The sequence below is a fragment of the Erithacus rubecula genome, assembly GCF_903797595.1.
Source record: "Erithacus rubecula genome assembly, chromosome: 9".
In the NCBI taxonomy this organism is placed as follows: Eukaryota; Metazoa; Chordata; class Aves; order Passeriformes; family Muscicapidae; genus Erithacus; species Erithacus rubecula.
This window is the reverse complement of record NC_136660.1, coordinates 25,763,644-25,790,536: the sequence shown is the minus strand read 5'-3', so window position 1 is coordinate 25,790,536 and position 26,893 is coordinate 25,763,644. Positions and strand designations below refer to the sequence as shown.

The 26,893-nt window shown below is 37.1% G+C and overlaps 1 protein-coding gene across 2 annotated transcripts in view; it reads right to left on the bottom strand.

Annotated features, from left to right (window-relative positions):
• Positions 1 to 26,893, bottom strand: part of SHOC2 (SHOC2 leucine rich repeat scaffold protein) — a 61,668-nt gene that overhangs the window by 22,035 nt on the left and 12,740 nt on the right. For both annotated transcript variants that reach the window (XM_079313233.1, XM_079313234.1), the window contains 2 exons: positions 14,859 to 15,793; positions 1,796 to 1,933 (listed from right to left, as the gene is read on the bottom strand). In XM_079313233.1, the coding sequence (XP_079169359.1) occupies positions 1,796 to 1,933; positions 14,859 to 15,561 (841 nt within the window). In that variant the 5' untranslated portion in view covers positions 15,562 to 15,793. The remainder of the gene's footprint in view (positions 1 to 1,795; positions 1,934 to 14,858; positions 15,794 to 26,893) is intronic.

The following is a 26,893-nucleotide window of genomic DNA, read 5'->3' as shown; positions in this document are numbered from 1 at the left end:
TGAGACACAAACATGAATTTCTGATTTTAAGTTCTTATTTAAATGCTTCTTTTTTAACTTACTATTTACAAGAGAGATTGTCCAGTGGAGTAAAAAGTGAATTAGAATAAGGTTAATGACACTATGGCTCACTGCTGTCTCCTACCATTATTCAGCTGCCTTTGGTGGTTTCTTGAGCTCTGAAACATTGATACTCAGCTCAGATAAGCATGTAAAGAGACAGCTACCAACATTTAAAAGCAAGTAACTTCTAAACATTATAAAGGCAACGCAAGGGAAAAACAAAACAAAGAAAATAGAAAATCCAGTCCAACCAGGTATGAACCTGACTCAAAAGAAACCACCTAAGCTTACAGAACTTTCTGAAGAAATAGGTGAGCCCAAACTATCTTTAGTGCAGAGTGAGCAATTTCCTATCTATCACAACTGACTTAACTGCCTAATAACTTTGTGCCTCTCCTACCCCAAGACCTTTCCCTCTCAGTACAGTCTTGCAGCATATTACAAGTGAGATTTTTCTGGTCTTTTGACAAGTTCAGTGACTACCAGGCACTAAACAATTTAGTAAACCAAACTGCTGCTCTGCACAGGAATTAACAGCATCAGTCTATAAGCCTTGAATATGGAAATCCCACACTTGCTTAGAGAATTTTTCCCATAATTAACAGTTTATCCAGGGAACTCACTCCCTAAATGTGACACATACATTACACATAAGTGTTATGTAAAACAACATTCAGCAAGATTTACAAAATAGCAACAAAAATAAAGGCTGTACTTATGAATGGTGTAAGTTAGATGCAAACTCCAGATGGAATGGGATCTCCAGATCCCATTAAAATTATCACCAATCCAGGAAGGAAGCTTAGTTCCAGTGGATACATCATCAGTGTAAACTCTGCTCAGGTCAAACTTTCTCAACCAAAAACCACAGTAACTTCATCCTCGACAATTTACTACTAGAAGAAAAGCTGAAGTGTCACTAAATGGTTACCCACTTTACTAAGCAATTAAGTATATTAATAAGTTCTCAACACTGAATCCCATTAAACTGACAATGTCCATTCTTCTGTGTATGTTCTGGTGACAGAGCTTAAAATCATGATGCCCTCGTTTTTAGTCTTTTTTAATCACAGCAGCCATCATTTTCTGCCATCTGTTTAAAATTGATTTAATGAGATAGGAAAAGTCATATTTTGTTGCTTTATCCCATATAAGATTCTGAAACCAACCAGGACTGTGCTCATCTTAGTCTATTATTCCCAATGTAAGATGCAAACTTTCTGTATTCTATTGCATAAGAGCATGATGACTTTGTGGACTTGGGAGATTTTTTAGATGTTCCACCAAAGAATGTTTTATATATATACATATATATATGAATAATTTAAAACATTATTTTAGTTCTGTTTTTCTTTAGGCAACTTGTAACTTGAAATTATCTGCCAAAGTACTACACTTCAACTATAAGTGAGCCTTCCATTTCTTTATATGCTCAGTTTCATTACAGAATGAACAGACAAGCAGTAGACATTTGCTTATAACCACAGAACACCTTAAGATTTAGAAGTAACGGATTTAGACTTTTTTTCATTGTAACTCTCATTCTTAAAATATTTAAGGTAACATTTAAGGCAACAAGCATACCTTGCTTTAAATCTCAAGTGTGAAGCTATGTTGAGCTGAACACCAGTCATTCTAGAGCCACCAACAAATACTCATCCTTAAATTAGTTCCCCTTACTGAACATTTTGAAATAGTGATTTATTTTCCCTTCTCCAGCCTCTTCACATACCTATGGTTTCTGGCAGGTCCAGGAGCTCATTGTGCTGCAAGTCAAGGTTGGTGATCTGCGTGCAGCTTCCAATCTCTTCTGGAAGATGTTCAAGCTGATTGTGCGCTACATCCAGCGTTATGAGGTTACACAACTCACCTAAAAGCAGCAGGAAAAGCAAAACATAAAGGACTTTAATGTACAGCTCTCACCAGTGACCTCCACACAGAGATTAATAGAATCAGACGGATTTTGAGATAAGCTGAAAAAAAGCTACTGCTACCATAAAGTTATACATATAAAATAAGGTATTACTGGATCATAATTTCATCAGTCAGATCTAAAACCTGATCAACAATTTTTGAAAAGCTCAGATAAAGCTTTAATAGATTCTCCAAAGAAATGTTATTTATTGATTGATTTTATTCTGACAGCTCAAGCTGTGGAACACAAGTACAACACTCACATCTTATACTTGTTTCAGGTTGTCCAGAAGTTTAAAACACCACTAAGTAAATTAATTTAATTAAATTTTGAAAAATTAAGAACTGGTTTTATATCATTAATTATTCCTAGGCACAAAATCAACAGTTGAGTGACAGCAAAATTATCTGGCTGACAACCTAGATAATCCAAAGTCCAGAATGCTATTTTTAAACATTTTTAGTCATCACAAAAAAGACAACTTATGATAAGTAAAGTCTATGCAAGCAGACCTACAGCAAACAAAAGTTTGAAATGAAAAGCTTATCTGTTAAGCATTAAAAAAGTTTGGATTTGCTTGGAGTTTGGAGCCACTTTACACAGAACTGCTTCATTTCTGACATTTATAAATTAATTTAAAAGCAGAGCTAGGCACAACTCCCTGAACAGTAGTTTCACCTATTTTTATGTCAAACACACTGTGTTCTGAACAGAAGATTGTTGGGTTTGAAGAAAAGAAAAAAACCAACTGTGTGCATCAATACAGGCGTATGTATTCACATTTTTTGAATCTGATGGAGGTGAAATTAATGCATATGATCTGAACAGCTTCTACTCTCTCCAGTAAAGATGAGGTCACTGCATTTGTATATTAGAGTATGACTCAGTGAGTAACAAATTTGGAAGAGTAGCAAATTCCTTTTGAGGAGCAGATGTCTATTTTTAAGCTTCAGCATTGTATCTTTGACATAAGGATTTTCTCACAGGCCTACAGGATTATCCTGGGCAAGTTCTGACGTGTAGAGTGTCTACTCATTAGGTCAGCATATAATCACAACTGCTGACTTAATAAATCATAAAATTCAGACTCTGTATAGAGTTCAGAGTCATGTAGCCACAATACTCACTATGTATCAAAGAACAATTGTGAAAGATAAGGAAAAAAAACTCAACTTCAAACATCATTATTCTGTTTTTCTTAAATTGTTAACGTACGAACTGATATGTTATTGGTGCATTAATTAACCCAAAATGGGATATTTTTCTAGAAACTAAGAAGATGGAAATGGAAAGCAGGTGTTCAATCAGCTACTCCATCACTGTGTGCCCCCTCTCTTACATCAGCAATCGAGTGCAGTCCAGGCAACCAGAGGCAACAGCTAAATGGGCTGTATCCAGCACTACATAACCCATGTCAGTGCCATTACCATGCAGAAGAAAGCAAACATCAGAAAAAATTGAGCAAGAGTTAATGGTCTGTGGCAATGGCATCTTTATTATTCATGGAAAAAGTGTAGAATGCAATACGAGGAAGAAAAGCTTGAGGAAGACTTAAACAACCCTCCCTTTAAACAAACAAAAAAAGAGCCTCACAAAACTTTACTGAGGTAACTCAAGAACCTTCACACACTTCAGGGCAGCAGTTTTAATTTCATGATTGCTGTTTTCATTTGTTTTCACTTCATACCTTAACCAATGATGTCAAATTTGAAATATGGCATAAATTCCATTTCATGCCACTGAGTTCTCATTTACTTGACTCTTCCCACTCTACATCTGCTGAAGTCTAAGAAGTACTTGGGGGTTTTGCAGTAACATGTGCTGCACTTCATTTTTGCACCTGCTGATATCTTTGACAACAGCATGCTAAATGTTAGAAACAAACATCTTACTACCTAATCCTGAGGAGGAAAAATAATTAAAAGTAATGCCTATGTCTCTCTAGAAAATTAAGGGCTACCAAACACTTTAGTTTAATTTGGATGGCCATACTTAATATTGTTACAATAAAGATGCAGGCATTATTTTAAAAAGCAACACTGGTAAACACTTAATAAAAACATTGAACATTAAAACAGATTGAGGACTGTTCAACAAATTTTAGATTTTAGACCAGAAATCAAAAGTTAACGCCCTATCACAAAGCATAGTGACTTAAGGAAAGGAATTCAAGAGATACAGAAATACTCAGCTTTTAATTAAATTCCTCAGTAAGGAATCTTGTTCTTGGACATAAAGATACAGCTTGACAGCATTTCATCAAAATGGGTTTATTGCCCTCTCTTAGGGTAGAAGAAGAGGGAAGATGAAATGCTGTTGGCACTGAATTTTTTTCAATACTTTAACCTGAATTACTGAGACACAACAGAGAGCATGCAAGTCAACAAAAATCATTCAAGGTACATTTCTCCTTTTGCTCTCCATGACGTATGGCAAAAAAAAAAAAATCTTACATCTAATATGCTTAACAAAGTGAAAAACGTTTGGGTGATGTGATAGAGACTCAGATTACAGAAGTGAAAAGCATTAACCCAGCCTATCAACATAAACACTCCATTTGAGATAGAAATGAAAGAAAGTCAGAATCAATTCATACCCCTAACAGTACACATATAAAGAGTTTAACTCAGGAGCTCAGGATCAAGTCTACCTCTTTAGTGAATGGCCCACAGGGAGACAAAACCCACATCCCTGGTGTCATGAGCACCACGCTCTAATCAACTGAGCTAAATGTTTTTTATATCTTCACATAGAAAGGCATACAGAGGACCAGCTGTGGCCTAAGAACTAAAATAAAAATCTAGGTGTCCCAGTAGGTGTGAGACCCAAGACAGTGGAAAAAAATAAAAAAATAGATGGAAAGAGTCTTCAGAACACCTGGCAGACTGAGGGCTGTGACTGCACGTGGAGCTTGAACACCTACTATGAGCTAAAAGGAAGAGCAAAAAGGGATGGTGAGAGCTGCTAGGGAATTTTTAGGGAATGGGAAAGGGAAAAATCAATGTAGCTTAAAAAGGCAAGTGTAGGAAACCAGAGGAATAAGGAAATAAAAGGGTCAAGTCCTTTACAAACCAATGCTGGTCACATCCTGTGAAAAAAGAAAAAAAAAGAAAAAAAAAAAAAAGGTGAAAATAACTTTCACCAAGATACAACTGAAATCTGCCGTTTTTGCTTTGCCAAGGTAAGAGGCATATGTCAAACTCCAAAAGAAAGTTTTCCTGAAACAAAGATCTGTTCAGATACAAAAAGAAAAATGCCTAATGAGTAGTGAGTAGTAAGTAGTTCATGATCTTATTGACAGTAGAAGAATCAACATTTGCAAATTTTTTGTGCACTATATAAAGTTTGCTGAAACACATTTTTATCTTGATTTAACAGAAATAAGTCAGCTAGAAATGTGCAGCAGATCAAAATCAGCCTTAACCAAAAAGCAGTTTCCTGAAGAAAAACCCATTCCTTTTCATCATGTGGACAACTCCTGCATCACTTCACTAAAATACTGTTCAAGCACCCAAAATCAGTACAATGAGGCAAGGACTGCTTTAGGAAAGTACTAACCACAGGTTAAATGAACTAACTCTTTCTGCCACAAGTAATATCCCAAACAGACAAGTTCTAAGCTCACAGTAGTGAATAAAGGATTCTCTATAGACTACTTGCAACTGCATTGAAAGGATAAGCAACCCTCACAATAATTAAAAAATAAACTAGGAAGGTGCTAGGGTTTGGAGAAAGTTGTTTTTTGCAGGAGAGATTTTTTGCCTTTTGTTTTGTACTATATTGCACTGTGATTGCAAAGGAAAAAAAAGCAATTAAAGCTCAAAGTCTGCCAAGAAAGCAGACAGGAATTGCATGTACTTGCTGGCTTGACAATAAAAGATTTTAAAGTAGGAGCAATGCCCATTTGAAAAACATAAAACAGTTTCTCTATAAATAACCTTCACAAAACAGTCAGTTACACCCTAGCATGTAGTTTTTAAAAATTTGTATTTTAAAAGGCTCTATAAAAAAGAAAATCATACAATTCAAATGCATTTTTCAGAGACTATAGTGAAGACTTCAACCACCTTCCATTTAAAAAAACACCTAAATATTCACTTCAACAAGCCTTAAAGAAGGTGGAGTGAGCAATCACCTCACTGTTTTTCTCATACACACAAAGAATAAATGTTATAGTATGACAATGCTAAATACACTTGCATTAAAAAAAACAGCACAATGAAATGACTAATATTTTCATCATAATGAGGCAGAATTACAGTCCCATTTCATGACCAACTCTGAAAGCCTGTTATGACAAGAGGGCCAAGTTACATGCCCTGACATACAAAACTCAAAGTTCTTTTTGGCTATTTAAAACACGAAATACTGCTTCATCAAAAAAACACTAAAGTACACATAAATTAACAGCTGGAGAAAGTATATAGGTCAGTAGCAAAGAGGCTTCAGTCTTCAATCACTAATTCAGTCAATGGGCACCACTCTTGGATGGCAAACACAATTTGTAATGTAGCCTGTTTTCCACTGGATTAACAACATGCCTGCCCATGCTTAAGTAGATTGAACATTATGAAATCCTTCACAACATGATAAATCCTAGGCCAGATGACAGAGCAAGGGGATCAAGACTCTTATGGAAAATAGAAGAAAGAGGAGAATGCAAATATTAGTGGGACTTAGGCTGGTGTGTCAGAAGCTGGTTGTAAGCTAATTTGTAAGTATTAATTATCCAAAATCAGCAATGCTGGGAACAGTTCCCATAACTTTCATAGTTTTTCATCTTTCACTTGATTCTCTGCTGGCAAAGGAATAAAAAAAAAGGAAAAACAGTTTGCAGTCCACAAAATGTCTTTAGCAAGAGTTTTTGTAGAAAAAAACTAAAAGCAAGTTTCCTGCTTTTAGAAAAAAAAAAAATTAAACAATTTTACAGTTTTGGAATCTTCTGCCTCTCTATGAGATCCAAGTACATCACTGTGACAGACAGCCTGAGCTCTCTGTTCTGCATTACCAACTGCCAAAAGAACAGGTAAGCAGAGGTAAGAGCTAGTCTGAATTATTACTGCACAACTGAAACTTAGAAGAGTTACCAAGGACAAGAAATGCAACTTTAACATGGTCATGAGTGACTTACTGACTACCAAAGTTAAAATACTCACATAAGAAATAAGCACATTAATATTATTCACAATTTGCAAAATGTACACCAGCATCTAGTTGTGGGAACCACTCAAAAACACAGAACTAAAGCTCAGCTGAAACGACTTCAAATCTGCTCTAAAACAAGCTTCAACAAGACACAACAGCAGACCTTTTATTTATTACTTATAACTGAAAGCAACAAACACAAATAAAATTGAAAACATGTTCAAACAAAATCCCAAACATGCGAAATGTAGAAAAAAGCCTTAGCAAGGGCTCAAGAGAGGATTTGAGGCAGACAGCAGAACCTCATCTGAGTGCCAAGGCAAAGGCAAAGCCTGGCACCTAGCAGGGAATAACCCTGTAAAGAGGTACAACCTTGCACCAGGAGGTGAGAAACTGCTCTGCAGGAAGGACCAGGGGGTCCTGGTGATGCTGAACCTGGGCTAACATCTGGATCCCATCCATTCTCAGTGTCAAACAAGCCCTCAAATAATAAAGGCTAACCACCTTCCAGGCTACACTAGCAAATGCAGCCTAAGGAAAGTGATTTCTTTTTCCCTCTGTTCTTATGAAAGTATTCAAACAGTTAAAATAATTGCAGCATTGAATAAAAAAACCAAAAAAAAGAAAAAAAAAATAACCAAAAAAAAAAATAACCAAAAAAAAAAACCCTGGACTTCTAACAAGCTGTCAGTATTTACTGGAATTACACTTGGGGCATCGTCCCAGTAAGCTCTGCCAGTAGATCAAAAAGGCAGAACCACTTTATCATTATCCTAAAGCTAGTCTGAAGAAAATGTAATCAGGAGGAATTTGACTAGCTGGCAAGGCAGAACTGCATCCCCACAAGAGCTTTCACAAGAATCAGAACCCAGATACTAAAGCTGAAGCTAGTCAAAAGGAGTTCTACACTCTTCCTGGAGCTCAAGAAAACCACCAGAACTTTATCAAATAAGCAGTCATTATCTCTGACTCCTAGAGAGCAACACACATACATCAATGCCTATATTTATTCCACTCACAACTTCATGCTTTTATCATATTAAAGTACAAATATATAAAAGTATTCTCAACCACACCAATTAAGCCCAGAAACACAACTTTTTTCCCCTTCAAATTGATGAAAAACAGGAGGGTGATTTTAGATAAAATAATATTTAAAAATATATTTCTCTATATTTGCAGGTTTGCTAAAAAAAAAAAAATAAAAAAAAAGGGGAAATTAAATTGACAGCATCACTGAAAATCTTTGCAACTAACAAGTCATTTAATAAGGAGGCACCACATGCAGCATGGAGTGAGTAGACCTGAACTAATGTGGCTGCACACATCTGGTTCACTGTCTATACTACTGAAAACAAAACAGGTGCAAGTGTTATGAAAAAAGAGTTTCAAAGCAGTGAAGAAACCACAAATGATCTAAATATTGGGTAGATAGGGGAAGAGAAGAACAGAAGAGAGTCTTGAAGACATTCCTAGTCTGGTGTAGGCAGATTCCCCAAATTGCATTCTAAAAATATTTCCCTTGCAGAACAGCCTTGACCAGATTCCCCCCAGAAAAAGAGTTGCATTCACAGACAGAAAACACAATATTTGGAGTCTCAAGAAACTTGCAGAAACTATGTAAATGTATTTTCAAGCACGCTGACAATACTATTTTTATTTGAGTTGTGTGTGCTAACACAACAAAAATACTCAAAACTGGTGTAAGATGTAACCTTGTCTTTGCAAAGAAAATATTATCAAATTGATTGTGCAAAACAATTGCTTCAACACAACATGGAGGAATGCAATAAAACTCCAAATATAAGAAATGCAAAAGGCTTGCTTCAGTAACAGCCTGCAAACTGAAACATTTGCTTGGCCTCATCCCAAGATAATTCCTCTGGTTTTCATCCTTCTCATGCTGACTGCCTGACTCACCAAAGCACTCACATTCTTCCATTCTAATCTTCCACTTTTTGATCTCAGTGGAATGGACAATTTACCAGATAAGGAGATGAAGCTGATGTCCACCTTGTGAACCCATCCCCACAATTATCCCTCCAGACTGTCTTTTGGCAAAGTTTTCACATAGAAACCTTTCTGTCAAGGTTTCATTTCATGGATGCCACCAGAGACTGAAGAGCCAGGAGAACAGCTAAGTTCTGTCTTGCACTTGGGGTGGGTGGGTGGGTGTGTATGTCCATATATATATATATATATATATACATACACACACACATACATGTATATACATGTATGTGTATACATACATATATATATATGTGTGTATATGTATATATATACATATATATTTAACAACTGTGTAACAGTAACATTTACAGTCAGGAACAACATTCAAAATAAACTTGCAGACCTTGCTAAAGATGAACTGCATTTATAGGAGTTTAAACGGAAAGAAATGGCCGAGCCCTTGGAAGAAGAGTACTGAGAATTACTAAAAAAACAAGCTGCACCAGATTCCAGAAATCCCTGACAGGAAAACAGCTGGATGTGGGCAAGGAGTCAGGTAAAGCCTCACATCTGAACTTCCTCTGTTTCTAGGCACATGTTTGCTTCGGGCTAGTGTCAGAACCAGGATACAGGGTAAGAGGCACTCTGAAGCAATTCATCACCAATGTCAGGTAGGATGCAATTTGTACAACAGAACAACATAGAGTAGCTTCACCATGAAGAAACTCCCATCAATGGATTCTCACCACTATGCATAAAAACATTACAAAAAATGGTTTCAGGAAGGTGCAGCTGAGCTAATGCTACCAGGATTCCAAGAAGCCACACCAGTTTCTGTGGTACAAGACATCAAAAGCAGTGGGAAGGGGAGGAAAAGACTCTGATAGCAAAACTGGATGTATTTTCAATAGCTCTCTGCAGACAGCAATGCACCTGCAGTGCACTTGACATGCTCATACTCAACAAGAGCAATCCTACCTGAGAGGCTTTGCAGTGAGCCCACAGCTCAGTGAGAGCCAAGGCAGGGCTCTCCTTGCTCCAGTTGACTTGTCCCACTCCTCCTCCCACACTTCAGTTCCAGGCTGATCTCAAACTACACTGATTTCAACTACCTAAAGTAATAGACAACAAAAGTAGTAGCTGGGAAGCTGCTAGGAAGGGAGTGGATATTGCCATTTTCAGTATCAAGAAGTTGTTATACATCAGCGCATCCATCTCACAAAAACTCTCACTAATTTACCTGCAGAGCTTTTGGCTAAACATGAAAAAAAAAAAAAAAAAAACAAACCCCAAATTATTTAAGTATTTTTACATCCTTTTCAAACAAATATGTTTGTATTTGAAAATACAACAATGCATACCAAAACCACTGCTTACTATACAGTTGAGTGAAATAAATTTCAGATTTCATTAAAAATCTAGAAGCAATACAGATCTTCTAGAAAAGTGCTAAGAGAAGTCTGATAAATAAAAGCAGAAATTATTTAGTATATGCCTACCTATAATAAAGCTTACCTATAGTAAAACAACTAGATGCAATGGAATGAGGAGTGCTTAATTCTGGGGGGAAAAAGACTAGAAACACACACATCTGTTTTATTATCTACAGATAATAACACTTCCTCTTTTTCTCTAAAATGCTTGTTTTAAATGCAAAGCAACTTTTCGTCATGTGTAGTCACCTAATTAAAGTTTGTGTTAAAACAGAACCAAAATAGAACCAAACTTTAGCTTATTTCCCAGCAGCTCAGAGCTGGCAGGTTCACCTCTTCCAGATTTTCCTCAAAACGACAAACACCTTACTCAGGCCAGTTGCAATGCAGTTTCCAGAACCACCTGAGAACAAATGTAGGCCACAGAGAGAAAAGGCTGCATCTAAGAACAATGGAACATCACTGACACAAAAATCAAATACTCAAAGACATATTGGGTGTTGGAAGAAAGGTCTCAAGTATCAGAGCATTTAAATCCTACATTCAACTTATTTAAATGAGAGTAGAAGGAAAATAAACTTTATTTTATAAAGCTGGAGACTAAAGATTCCTAGGTCCTAAAGTTGGAAAGCCATTGATCCTTACACAAAACTGAAAATTTCTGTCTAGTAACAGTGAAAGCCATCATAAGTCTGTAGCACCAGGGTAAGATTTCATGCCATCCCTCTTTGAGGGAACAATAGCAACATTTTTCAAACTGAAGTCTGGATCTTTAATTTTATTTTTTTTTTGTCCAGACTGACCTTTTGTAGCACATCTACTTTCAAAAGACAAGGTAAAGAAAACCCAGGATTCTTTGCACAGTGTGCACCAGATCAGCAACATGAGCACATCGAAGTTAACTGCTACAAAACTCTTCCTTGCTGGACGAGTCAGTGGGTTACATAAGCTTTGAATTTTTAAAAATATGAACAAGCACACTAGCATGCCATTGTGAGCCTTAGGCCCTAGAACAATGGGGCATTTTTAAAAAGAATTTGAAATGCTCCGCATGATATTGCTTTATAAAAGATAATGGCTTCATTTTACTCACCGCTCTGCAGCAACAAAAATTTCTGTTATTTACAAGCTGATAATATGAGTGCTTGCTAGTTTATAGTATTTAGATACTGCATTATAAAACATACAAAGGATTAAAAGCATTGAGACTTAAAAGGGAAGGGTTTTTTTAAGTGGATATGTGAAATGTAGATAAATACTAAGTGTTTAAAGAAACAGAAATTCCATTGGAAAGCTAGAAATACAGTTCTCAGTTTCATTTTTCAGCCGTGCTTTCAACTCAAGCATTTCATTAAAAAAAGTGACATGAAAGTCAGTGAGTAGAAATCAATTACAGAAGTTAAACTATCTCATCTGGTCTTACTCTGATGAAAAAAAAAATTCAAATGCTTGTACTATGTGTCTTGGCAATTTAAATTATTTGTATTAAACACCAATTCATTTTATTTTTCACCTGATTCAATTTCAGGCAACCTAGCCTGAGAAATTTACTTCGTATTAAAAAGGATGCTTTTGAATATCATGATTTCCCTTTGATATTCTTCATAAGGTGACAGTTGTCCTGCATTTGTGTTTCTAGAAGGCTTTCCACAATGAGGTGCTGACCCGTATCAAGGAACACGAGCATTATCACAACTCAAACAAAGGCAGGACTAACTGCTGGATACAAAGACAGAAGTAAAGTAGTTAATGTTCTCAAGCTAGGGTTTTATTGAGAACTGAGAACACTGCCTGTACACATATCAAGACAATAAAAAAAATACAAAAGAAAGAAACAAGTCACATGCTCATGACACAAGTAACTACTAATTTTCCCATGAAGCAGTGACACATTATCTCTTTCAAAACTACTGTGAACAAACACATACAGACATTACACACTTCAATGCAAACCATATTCAACAAACAAAAGAAATAAAAAGGTTTCAGCAACAGCAGTGCCTGCAGTATCAAACACACCTAAGAGAAGTTTCTAAAGCACCAGGATCAAACACCAGGATCCAACACCTCACAGAAGGTCTTTTCTTCACACACTACTAGCACTACTTTAAGTTTATGCAGCACTATCCTCAGCTGAACCTCAGAAGACAGTTCATTGCTAGATTAACTAATAACTGAGCCAGGTACAACACTGACAATTGTCTAACAGCTCAACCAGCTAAATTGGCCACAATTTCTTCAATGAATGTAGAAACACACAGTATGCTGAGTTTTCTGTAAACATCAGCCCCATGGTTTCCAGTATGATTTGTTGATCAGTAAAAAATTCATTGAGGCTATTGAACTTAAACTGAAGTGTCAAAATAGTGTAGCAATGTATCTGAACAATCTAGGCCATAATCTGTATCAAGTGCACCAGCCAAACAGTATTTAACTGTTTTCTACATCTTTTAGTTTAGATCACTGTTTATAACAGGTACAGTGGATAAGCCATTTTTAGGTGTTTTTCTGCAGTCTATCAAACTTTCTGAAACTCTTCAAAGGCTACTGAAACATAAATTGTGCTAAATTAGGAGAGAAAAAGCTAAAAAACAGAATACCAAGACTAAAAAACCCAAAATAAAGGTGGGCAATGATGCTCTAGACTGCAACTAATCATCTTACCTGCAAAGCTCGTATAAAGCACATAAACAAAATAATATCACCAATCAAAAAACATGTAATTGCATAAACAGTAGTTTTAAAATGTATAAATAAAGTTAAAAGTAAACAATAAATCAACTTCTAGATAATCATATTAATTTACTGTCCAAAAGTCCTTCATTCCCACAAAATACGTGAAAATTGTAATTCCTTCATTCTCCCAGGGGAAATTTAAAGAATTGTTCATGACAACTCAAAAATGACATGGATCAGAAAATAGCACATCAACCATTTCATTTCTGCCTAGTAAAAACAACTAGACTAGGCTGCTCCAGCAGCTGCCACAGGGAACCAAAGGCTCAGACCAACAGCTGGCATCACCACTGCATTTCTTCACTGCTGTACCACAGACAAAGCCTGTCCTGGGCATTGCTGGTAACTGCATTAGCAGTTTCAGGCATGTCCAGGAGTTCCTGCCATCAACAACCTGTTATCTTATGTATCCTTCATATCAACATGCAAGATAAAGAGTAAACACTGCTGGCTTGAAAAAGATCTATCAGGTAGACAAACGAGCATTTCCCAAGTTTTGCAAAATTAGTGACCATAGGGGCCACTTCAGTAGCAACACACTGGCCTGGACAACAGGAAAAATCCCACAGTAGCCTTTGAAAACAGGGCATGGGAATTATTGCTCACAGTTATAATTACAAGGGCTTTCACAAGGGTTTTTTTTTCACACTTGAGGAAATTCAAAGCAGTTCCTTAATTGTGTGAAGTTTGTTTACCCACCCCCTAAAAGGGCTAAACTATACTTGCATTTTAAAAACTGGTGATATATAGAAGAAAAAACTACTGATTAACAGAATCACACTTTTATAGGGCACACACATTATTCAAACATTGCTTGAGAACAGTGTTATAAAGACATATTTTCCATGAAGCAAAACGTATTAGGAACAACATAGAAGTTCTTGATATACAGCTAGTCCATCACTTTTTGTGTAATAAACTATTTAAATTAATGCACTTTCATACTAGTTCACCATCTTTTTAACTTTTGTAACAAGGTTTGGAAAAACAAATACTACTCATTACAAGGTCATAAGAATCTTCAGCTATGGGTACCACATTTAGTCACTTCAGAGTCCATGTATTAATAGATTCATGACTTATAAAAGGCAGACACTTGCACAAATCATTAACCTAGATTATTAACTGTTACAGCACCCAACAGCTTGTTCATGATAATAGCACGTAGCTGCCTATTCTATCTTGTATTACTGTGGCCACACCCCTCTGTTACATGCCCATAGTGTCTTTATAACTTGGAACAGTTCATAAAGGATTTATAAAAAAAATCTTAAATTAAAAAGTGCCCCTGTATCTGTTTTTTTTTTTTTTAAACCATCTGGGCTTTCAAGACACAATATGTGAAAGCACAAAGCAAAGATGAAAACAAGATACATTTGATTTCAAGATGACAGATGAAGAAAAAGGGCTTTTGTTGTTTAAAAATTAAAAATATATATATATACAAGGTATTGACTATTCTTAAGCTAACAGTGGAACAGTATGATCAAGAGCCTAATTGCATGCAGTTTTAAATGAAGCACAGTTGGAAAAGTGACAGTTTATGTACAATTAACTGAACTGCAAAGTGAATGTAAAAACAGCATCGCATTTCAGTCAGTATAATCACTTACCAATTTCAGCAGGTAGTTGCTTGATTTTGTTCTCTCGTATGCTAAGCATGGTGAGTTTTGACAAGTTTTTGATATCCTTTTCCACAGTAGTTATACGATTAAAGCGCAGGTACAGAGTGGCCAGGGAGCTTAGCCTGTACACCACCGAGGGGATTTCTCGCAGTTTGTTATGCCGCAGGTCAAGCATGCGCAGTTTCTTCAAGTTATCAAGAGAGTCAGGCAAACTGGTGAGTGAGTTTTCACTCAGAGCCAGTGTCACCAGGTTCACAAGACAGCCCACCTCTGCTGGTAGGCACTGCAGTTTGTTACTGTATAAATAAAGTTCTGTTAACTGCGTTAGCTCTTTGATAGCTGATGGAAGTAAGTGTATAGACCTCTTGGACAAGTCCAAGCGCATAGAATTCTCTTCCCGGCATTTATTTAGCTCTTTGATCACTTCAGCATTGCTGGATTTTTTGCGAGTACCTGTGGCAGGATTAGGTCTCTTTATCGTATTGTCCACTGAAAAAGCTACCCCAGGCTGCGTGCTACTGGAGTCCTTCTTTCCATCTTTGGCATCTTTCCCTTTGGTCTTCGGCTCCTTTTCTTTGCTCTCTTTCCCAAATCCTCCAGAGGCCTTAGCCTCCTTCTCCCTTTCTTTTGACGATTGGACTTTTGGATCCTTCTCTTTACAGTCCTTTTCTTTTCCTAGATTACTACTCATGGTGATTCAACGTTCAGCAAGCACCACATGAAATCTGTTTCTGAAGTCCACAAGAACAATTCAATGCTGAGGCAACGAGGATCCTTAAAACACGCAAGTGTTCAACCCAGGCAGCAGCTTCAGAGGTGTGACACCCATTTGCTACATATTGGTTCTGAAGGCACTCTTTCCTAATCCTACTATCAGGAGATTCAGCTGCAGAGATCAGGTTAAATGCTCCGTATTAGTATTTCTGGAACACAGAGAAGAGAAACCAAAGTTAGCGTAAATATAACACTTCCAGTTAAATATTGAGTGTTTCTACATCAAACCCGTGCTCACTAACTCAGGTTAATGATTTGTCCTTCTGTTCAAATGTCAATGAAAAACCCAAGGCTAAACCGAAAATACTACACATATTGCTCACAAGACCCACTGTGGTACAAGAATTGTACTAATTAGTATATGAGAGGGAAGAAAAATCACAATTCTTAAACATAATATTGCCTTCACTACTACATTTGAGTTAACATCTTACATCTTATATTTGAAGATACAACAATGTATTCTACTTCTTACAATAACCCCCTGGTCATCAATACAAATATTCTCTCTTCCCTCAATGCCCAATCAGCCAATAAATATCTGCTATAATTTTAAGTGCCTGCCTCTTCAAACAAACCTGTACAGGCTTATTCTTTCAACACAAAAGAATCTCAGTTCAATCTACAGTAACATCTAATATGCTCCAGTAACACAAACACTTTGCCTTGAGATCTCTCTTCTGACCAGCTCTGAACTGCAGGTCTCTTCTTTTCATGTGGAGCAGAACGTTCTCACCAGCTTCACAAGCTTTGAAGAACCAAGCACAAGGATTTTTAAAATACACCTAATAAAAAATCAGCTGAAAGCCCAGAATAAATAACATATTATGCTTCAAGATAAGTAAAATTATGAAGGAATTTCTCTTGGCTGTAGGACACAATATATCTTTACCACATCTTGTATTTTCCCCCTCAATGATTACAGTGCAGCCTAGTAAGTGAACAAAGGTCTGAAACCTATAAAGACCTATTTACATTTTTACAAAATCATTATGTATCATGGAAAATAGCTTTTCTTCATATTTCAATTCAAAGTGCATGCCCAAGAACTTCATGATTCTAAGTAATGTGGAAATGTATCTTTGTGGAAGAAAACAAAACAATCGATGGTAAATATAATTTCATGCCTCCATATTAATCCACCTTTTAGCTTTGATATCCACTGCTGAAGAAAGGCCTCTTGTTTTCCAGCCACCTTTGTTTGCTCTTAAAACTTCCACAGGAGCTCTGTCACTGTCCTGCACAAGTTCATAAAGCTTGCAATCAAAACTAATTAAATAATATTTTGCATACTTAAGCCATCAGCAAGTACTATAAACATTTTTTAGCAAAGCTCAAGTAACCATTTTTAACTGTGGTCATGCTGCATATGCTTACCTTCAAATAGAAAAATATACATGGCGAACACAAAGCTGCACACTTTGTATATATATATTCATTCATATATTTTTAAAGGAAAAACAAAATCTATTTAAAGATGATCAGAAGGACAATGCACTTTACTTCAGCTGCAAATCCAGCTGTTTAGTAACAACATTTGAAAGAGAAAGAAAAAAAAATAAAAGAAAGAAAGAAAGAAAGAATGTACCTCTACCCCCCAAAAGAAACCCAAGATTGCCTCCAGTTCCTGTGCTCTGGACAATTCTGTTGCAATGGACCATGGCTGAACGCTAGCAGCAGCAAGCAAAAACAGTTTTTAACTTGGAAATTTTTTGCACTGTTGAGTTTTCTAAAGTAGCACAAGCCAGCTCTTTACTGTATCCTTAAGATTTCCACATAGCTTTTACACTATCCATTAATTTGACCTCTCCTTAAGATTACTAACCTCACCAGATTATATTTAAAACTACTTCTCAGCAATGTATAATCTACAGGCTTGTAAAACGCCAGTAATAGGAAATGTAATGACTCCCAATGCAAAAACACAGCTGACTAAAGGGTGGGAGCCCGAAAGGCTTGACAACATGTTTTCATTACGAAACAGTAACACAAAGAATCAGGCACTAACACAGTTTCTGAATCCGATAATACAGAAAAGAGACACGTAGCAGTGCCAGAACAGCCGCTGCTCCTCAGCCCGTCCCCCAAGTGTGAAATGCTCAAAGGGCTGATGCTCTCTTGAGCTTTCAGTTTAATCAAATTTAGGATCCACCAAGAGATTTGTTTCATTCCTTACGTGCACAGCAGCTGGAGGAGGTTAAGAAAGAGACTCAGAAAGGAAAGACTGCTGGAGATTAGTGCCACTGAAAGCAGCTCGGCACTGCAAGTGCTCCAAATAATCTGCACCCATTTCACTGTGCTTGGCAGCGATAACTTTAATTGTACCTAGAAAGAAATTAAATGTTCAACTTCACGTAAGTTGCTCTACATGAACACTACTGCAGATTATTCAAACTGATGGGGTTACTCACATGAAGTCAAACACATGTAAACTTTGGGTGGGTGTGAGTATAATTACATATACTACAGAGGAAGTTAAATATGTTTCTAAAGGTTATGCATATTTTTTCAAGCCCTTTCGGTTTAGGGACAAGAGTCACCATCAATTCTAAACTACAGACAAACAAGCATTCATTGTATCTCAAAAGGAGAGCTTCTTTTAGTGATATTTTTAGCAAAAGGAAATTCAGTGAAATTAGCTAGTTCTGCCAACTACTTCCATTTTCCAATGCTGTTCAAACTGACTTCCTGTCAATATTAATTGACATAAAAACATTTAACTATTATGTCCTGGAGAACTTGGAAAATTTAATAACTCTTGCTTGGCACAGTACGTGAGGGGAAAAAAAAAGCTTTTAGACAAGTTAGGGAAAATCTCTTCCCTGTTCTGAATATCATTTTTTTTTAAAGTAAAATATTTGTAAACAGCTCTAAATAATCATCGTCAGAGTTTTGATTCACTCCTCCTGATGTCTGGTGAACATAAACCAGATGTACTTAGTTTTTGCTGTCATCTGTAACTGATGAAACTTCAGAAACAGGAGCAACTTCAGCCTAAACTGTATCACCTGCCTCACTGTCGGGAAAAGAGGAACATATTTACCTTGTATATTTTAATGTTTTGGGTTTTTTTCAATATGTACAAGTAATCAAAAAGTTATTTCAGTTTTTCTGAGCAATACGACCTAAACCATTTATGCAATAAATGCTTTATTAAAAGCGTAGTAATGTAGGAACATTTGCAGTTCGAGGAATAAAACGACACTAATCACTGCAATTTGGCAATATAAATACCAATGTCTCCTGGTCACTATGTAACACAATATGAGGCTTGAGATAAAGGATTTCAGCCAACTGCTATTCAAGTAAAGCCATAAAAGCCTTAACTGTCTCCTACCCAGTACTGCAGAGCAGTGGGACCCCCCCAGAACAGGCTTTCCCTGCATGAATTACTCTCCCTCACTTCCCAGAGGATGTGTTCAAGTGTCTTGTGACTCCCAATTATATGAAAGTTTCCTGTGAGTTCACAGAGATGTTTGAAAAAGAAATTGTTAAATGAAATAAAAGTCTCCCACAGCTGAAACATTTCTCTCTCAAGTGTGGAGGCGAACCAACAGCAGTCTTCTCTGCCAAAGGAAAATCATCATGGCACGTCATCTTACAAAATGGTCACTTTATAGCTCCACCTAAACTCTTACTGGTTCCCCTTCTGTGTTTTGGTAGCCAAACCAGGCACTTCAAACCATAAACATTTCTGATATTCTAAGCACTTAAGATCTAAGGCATCATTTTCACTACAATGTAACACATTACATTCAACTGTAACAAAATTTTACTTCTGTAATGTAGCAAGAGACATACAGGCCCGCATTTGAAAAGAATTTTTTTTACTACATGCAGAACTTCTTATCACAATAGGAATTATTTTTCTCTTCATTCTGCATTTGTATCAAACTTAACCCACACCACAGCTAGGGCTTTTTATCAACCAAAATAACAGCAGAGGAACATTCCAAATATTAAACAAGTCGAACAAATAAGGAATCAGCTCTTACTTGACACTCTGGAGTAAGCAGACAATTATTCTACTACATAATAATAAATAAAATGTTCTGAGACTGCAATTCTGATCTAAGTATTTCTGATTAGTCAGCCGTAAGTGATTCTTAACAACAAGGCAGAGTTCAAATGCTATCTGATAATTGCAGCAACACCTCTTCACAAACAAACATACTCTAAAAAAATTCTACCTTGTTAGAAGTATTTACCTTTTAATTAGAGCAGTATGGAACACCTCAAAAGTATTTCATTTTCCAGTACACCACAAAGATGAACACATCAATAAGCAATGGATGAAATTTAAAGCTTAGCCCAAGTAGCTACAACGAATTTCCATTCTCAATACCACATATGCAAAAAGAAAAAAAAAAAAAAAAAAAAGCCAACCAAAAAAAACCAACCATAGTCACCACTTTCATTTGGAAACCCAAATAGCTTAAGCCAACGAGTCACTTGCAAACAAAGCACATTCTCTCCTACAATTTGCTAGCTTCAAACATCTGACCTACAGAGTTTTCATGTGCATAAGTTGCATTTCAGCTTCTGCCACTGCAGCCACTACAGACCAGCTGGGAGCAAACTGCTGAATCAGTCACCAGCGGTTGCACAGCTCCTCTGAACACAAAACCTCATTCAGAGGTATGGAGACAGCAAGGGAACAACCAGCCATCACTCCACCAGAGATCAAAAACCACCTCATCTATCTCAAAAGCAGTACTGCTGAAATATGCCAACTAGACAGCTTCTCTTCTTTGGGAGGAAACCTGCTGTTCCAGAGTGCAGGGTGCTCAGCAGCAGCAGGGCAGTACTGTTATGGTTCATCGTGCCAGCTACCCTGGTTGGCTTGTTCAATAAAGAAGGCTGACCATCAAATTCATCTCAGTCCTGTAAGTGGATGGCCAGCAGATGGTCGCTGACAGACTAACAATTTAGCCTGATTTCAACACCCCAGGATGTGGCACAGCGTTCACCCTAATCCCCTCTCACACTGAGGGAGCGGCTTGTTCACTGCAGGCACAGCCTGAGCCTGTGGAGCTGGGTAAGGAGGAGCCTGGGCTCTGACAGCCCTCCAAGCCCTTTAGAACATCTTCATCTGCCACAGGACTGCAGCCAAGGCCATCCCGACTGTTTGCTGCTTCCACGGCTGCCAAACAGCCGAGCACAACCCAGCTTCGAGCAAAACCTGCAGGTCAAGGGAATAAGTGAACAAACGTCAGTCCAAAGGGACAACAACTCCATTTAGACCATCTCTGAGGGCCTCCTTACACTTCATCTGTGGTGTCTTAAATCCACAAGCACATCTGTAACTGTAGCACCTAAATACAATATATGTGCAATTACATGCAGAGTTACTATAAATAAGCAAATGAGTTTCTATAGATTTTGAAGGTTGATCACTGTGTGCTTGCAGAACCAGGCAGATCTCCCAGGACATCCCATCCCAGCTTCTGACAATACTATGCCCTTCCAGGACAAATGGGCAGGCACATGGACATCACTGCTGGGTTTGAAGCTTTGAAATCCATCTCTTCACTGGTCACCAGCTTTCCTGCTCTCTGGAAGTACTTCCCTGCACTAAGTGCCAGGTCACATACCAAAGTCCAGAGCAGTCAGGACAAAAAGGCTCCACACTTGCAGACAGAAAGTCACCTACGTCTTAAGTTCCTAGGAGGCAGAAATAATCTTTTGTGCCCTGCCTTTGAACTCACCTAGCAAGTACAAAAATATACATACTGTGATTCATTCTGTGCACTCCAACATTATTTTTACGAAGCACTCTATCTTCTCCTTTGCAGGAACAAAAACCCACTAATTTTTTAGCCAAGCTATAAAATACCATTACACATTTGTGCAGAAATATACTCCGAGAGCAAAGAATTCTGCTAACTCCATGCAGCAGCTTATTTTAATATGTAAAAGGTACTTTTACATGTATGCCCCCCCAGCATGTACCTTTTGAGCTGCATGTCTCCATTTCCATGGTAACTCACTGTATCAGCAGGCTGTGTAATCCCCCATAATACATGAAATTTGAAAATCCTAACTTTCTAGATGAAACAAATTTCCAGGATTTAGTGCAGGGTCTAATAACTCTTAAAAGGGTCATTCTAAATGGATATATTAGTCTAGTTTCAGTTCTTGTTTATGTGACCATAGAACTTCTCCATCTACAATGGCATACAACCTTCTACAAGAGCAAGTGCTCCCAACCCACCCAATACTCTCCTTTGAATAAAGACCACCCACTTGTAGCAAAAATTTAATTCCCAGTATAAAACAACCTGTCACTATTACCACTACACAGCACCCAGACACAACTATTCAGATCCCTCAACAGCTCCTATAAACAAAGGAAACAACCTGCCACACAGTGTTTTGTTACAAATTTGACAGAAAATGGCACTGGTCCCACCAAAGGTGATGATACAAACTACAAACCAGCATCAAATATATTTTGTTGATTCATCATTTCCTCTGAGCAATAAAAACAACTTATCTAAACAAAACCTACTAAAACGAAGACTAAACTTGAATGACCAGCAAGTAAGAAGGTAAACACACATAGCAACAGCAGAATAACATTATCTACAAATTATCTGTATTATCAACAAATTAAGTCATGTTGATCCTACAGAAATAAAGACAAAGCACACACAAAACCCCATCACAGCTAAACAAAAAATTACCCAATTACTATCTAGGGTACCATCCCACCCTGGCCCCTAACAGCAACACAGAATTATCTACCAAAAATCTTTTTTTATTGTAGTATTCTCTGTTTATTTATCTCTGAATTTGACAGAATAAGTTTGTTCACCTTCAACATGCTTTTCAGTAATAATTACGACTATTTCACAAAGTTCAGTGCTGGATGATTCTCAGTCCCTGAAATTTTCAGACCATAATTAGAGACTGTAAATCTCAAGATCCTTTTGCAGAGGAATATTACACTAACAAAAAAAAAAAAAAAAAAAAAAAAAAAAAATCCCAAAAAAACCCCCAGAAAAAGAAGACTCTTTACCTTCTATGTTCTAGCAGACAAAGCCACAATAACTACATTATTGCAGCTCAGCACTGAACAATATCTGGCCTCTCTTCCATTTTTTTGTTTTTAGCTAAAATTATTTGCAGTTCTTGATCTTCAGTTAAGACGACAAAAGCCCAGACATATTTGTTTTATTGAACACCTAGTTTAAATATAACTAATGCATTGAAAAGGAAATCTGCAGTAACATTTACTTTTGAACTAACATTGTGAATTTGGAAGATATGGAGGTGTCTGTCAAAGTTCAAAAAACACTTTATCCAAAAGTTTCCAACTACACATCTCCCCACCTTTAAAATCATTAATATATTTTGGATCTGACCAGTTCTTAGAAAATAACTAGCTCCTTGAACAGATCAGCATTCTTCCCAGAGAAAAGATAACAACCACAATCAGCAGCAAATTTGCTCTAATCTAAGTGCACATTTCTGCTTCATTACAACTAAATTAAGTCATTTTTTTAAAACTGCACAATGATCAGCTACAGTTGTTTCTTAATGACAGCATATTTCTTCAAAAGGTTACATTATATATTTATACATTACAAGGAAATCAAAACCAGTGTAGACTATCCAAATGAAAAGTCAAAAAATTCTACACATCTTCCCCCATTACTGCTTCAGCAGTGTTCTTTCCAGCAAGTTTTTTTGTTTGCTTTTGTAATCTAACTCTTTCAGATAAATGCATCTTGCCTGGAGAAAGCAAACTGATTCAGGCCATATATATTTTATATATATATATATATGTATATATAAAACATAAGGACAAACAAATTGCTGTATTTCAGCTAACCAGATATAAGTTAAAATACTCTCATCTCTTTTATCCAGCAATCATTTGCCTAAACATGATGTGACCAACTACTTCTGCCATCCAAATACTCAGATGCAAGAACTAGAAACTGTCAAAGAGAAATGGCATTTTTCTGTATTATGTGTGCCCACTCCAGCTGGAGTCTCATTTTTAACTGCTACATTTCTGAGGTTAATTGCATTCTGCCCACTCAGTTTCAAGTGGATTTTGCATTATTCCCTCCCTGTCCTCACCCTCTTATGCTGCATTACTGCACATGGTTAAGCAGATTACCACATTCCAATGGGCACCACATTCCAAGGGATTCCATGTTCCTGCACCACTGCTTAGAACAACACTGAAGAAGCCAAAGCAACTCAGAAATACCTTGGAGAACTTCCCAAATTAATGTGGAAATGTAGACTCATCATACACCCTGAGGAGGTGATGAAGAACAAAATCACTCCCAAGCTTCTTTCAAGGGTTTCAACTGCTTTCCCATTGAGCATAACAGAATTAAACACAGTGACATAAAGCAGTGAAGTATTATTGAAACAAATAGATGCATCCCATAGGTGATTCAGGTAGCCCTGCATACAGCCAGTGCTCATAGCAAAGGCTTCTTCAATCATGTTGATCTGTATAAGACTTCACTCCTTCAAGCTGATATTTATCAGCATCTGCCTCAGGGTTTTTTGGATTGTTTTGGGGTTGGAGAGAGAGGCCTTGAAGAAACATAAGAATAGAGGGAAAAGGTAAGATAATTTACTTGGTTCAGCTGGTAAAATCACGATGCTTTGCTAAAGTTGAAGGCAATCTTAACACCAATTTCATAACTATAGTATTTTTAGTTTAGATTAGAGGCTTCAAATCTATTATAATGTCTGGTGCCACAGTCAATTCCACCACATATTCACTCCTGACCACTCAAAGTCTAATAAGAAAACAACCAGGAGCTCCTGTGGCAACAAAGCTCTGAGTATTTTGTACAGCCTGAGCCTGCTTCACCGCAACAACAACAGCATCTGATACAAGGCATTTTCACAGAGCAAGTCAAAGCCAGAGGGGCCAAACAACCTTTCCTTTCAGCTGAGATACCTTCCTACTGTCCTCCCCACCTTCCCCTGGGTCACAGCAGCCACACAGAGGAAAAAGTTCCTGCCTGGAGCACAGGCAAGCTGAAAGACAGGCAGGAGCTGGAGCAAGAACAAGGATGGGAGACAGGCAGGCAGAAGTGATGGGCAAGAAGCAGCTGGTAAGAAATTCAACATAAGAGAGTATCACAGACATAAAAATACTGAGAAAATAGTCAACAGGCACCACTCCTGCTCCTACACACTGTGTGGAAAAGGGGTCTTGGAGATGGCAAAAGTATGTAGTGATTGGAGAGGTATTACTCTAACAAGTATGGTCACCTACAGCACTGGAAGCCATCTCATTCACACCTAATTCTGATTGCTTTATACTGAAAAAAGAATTTTCATAACTTCTTAAGAGTATTTTTATTTAGCTTTTTACATGTTTTCTTCCCCACTCAACATAGAATGCATTAGCAATACAAAAAAAACCCCAAAAATGACAGCATTTGAATTCATTGCAAGTTCATCCACATTCTTACAGATTCCCAAGATGATCCCAGAGATTTCTTTCCCAGGATAGCAGATAAAAGTGAAACACACAAGGATGAGAAAAAAAGCTCTGTCCACCTTCCTGTGAAGAACCTTGAAATGTTGTCCAGACCTATCAGGAACACTCCTTATCCTCACCCCCACTACCATGGAGCCTGATGCACAAAACACCCTCAGCCCCAGCACTGAATATTCTGCTCATAGCTTTGAGCTTGATTAAAAGATTATTTCACATATACTAACAATTCTGGGAAACACATGATAAATTGGGTCCCTTCACAGGAACAAGATGTTTTCCTTCAAAATAAAAAAAATTAAAAAGAAAACCACTATGATCCCTTCCAAGCAGATTCTTCAAAATCTGTTCAGATGAGGCATCCTTCTCTTTTCTTCTTAAAAAAAATAATAAAAAAACCACAAAAGGTCTCCAATTACATTTTTCCTAGAAACAGTGAAAAATATGATTTCTGCCTGTCAAAAATCAGCTCAGTGATAGATTCAGCACACTGGAAAGGCTTGTGTACTGCAAAGGTAGAAAAAGCAGCAGTGCTAACCTGAAAAATGCCATGGAAAAAATTTAGATGCAATCTGAATAAAACAACATTGCATAAATATTGCAACAATAACTTTTACCTCACCACTTTCCAAAAAAATTAAATAAGATAATGGAAATCCGAAAAAACTGATGAATAAGCAGACTGGCTTAGAGCTACACTAAAGTCCATATCATTATTCTAAAAAAAATTAAAATCAAAAGTGCCTATTTATACTGAGTAGCATTTTTGTACCTTAGTGCCCGTTGTTTCAGACAGAAAACAGATGTCATAAATGTCTACATAATTCAGCAAGAAATTGTCTGTTTGTGAACATTTTTAAATGCAACCTTTACAGCAGCTCAGGTACAACAGTGTCTCACCAGGCCTGCTGGTCTCCAGATATTTGTGCCTTGCAGAATCTCTTCCCATTGAATAAATGACCACAGGATTGCACTAAACTTTGCAAGCTGAGAACTGGTGATTTTCTGAACTGGGGTTGCCCACATCTGCTCCTCTCTGACCTGCAGAGATGTGAGGATGCTCTGAGCTCCTTGCAGAGAGACCCTGACCCAACCTCCAGCAAACAGCTCAACAAAGTGATGGAGCCTTAATTTATGCACTAATGCACAGGGCAGGACAGGGGTATTTCAAACACCTATGTGACATTCATGTGAGTTGCACAGGTTGAACCAACTCAGATTAAAAGACAGCAAGTCCTTTTCAAACCAAGTATACTCCAAAAAGTATTAGACATATGCAGAAAGCACTCAGAAAAAATATACAGCCTCACAAATTGACTTGAAGGACTGAACAAATTTTAGTATGACAATATGCTCCAGAACAATATGTTCAAAATGAGGGTACTATATATATATGAACAGTATGAGAATACTAGGAAAATATCTGAGGATGTGAGAACAGAGCTCCTAAACAGAAAGAGTAAGAAGAAACTGAAATACTGTAAACACTGTAACTGAAACTCTAAAAACAAATTATTAAAAATTAGTTTAACAAGTTGATTAATTTTAACTAATACTTGCTACCTCCTTGTTCTTTTTTTATTCAACCATTCTCAAAACAGTAAGAAAAAAAAAAATCACAGGAATGACACTTCCAAGGAAAACATAAAAGATGAGAAAAAGAAAACAAACTAAGGGTAAGGGTAAAAGAGATGAAAACCACCAGCACGTAGCTGAAGTGAGACAGGAGTGCTGGGTACAGGCTGCAAGCAACTCTGACAATGTACAG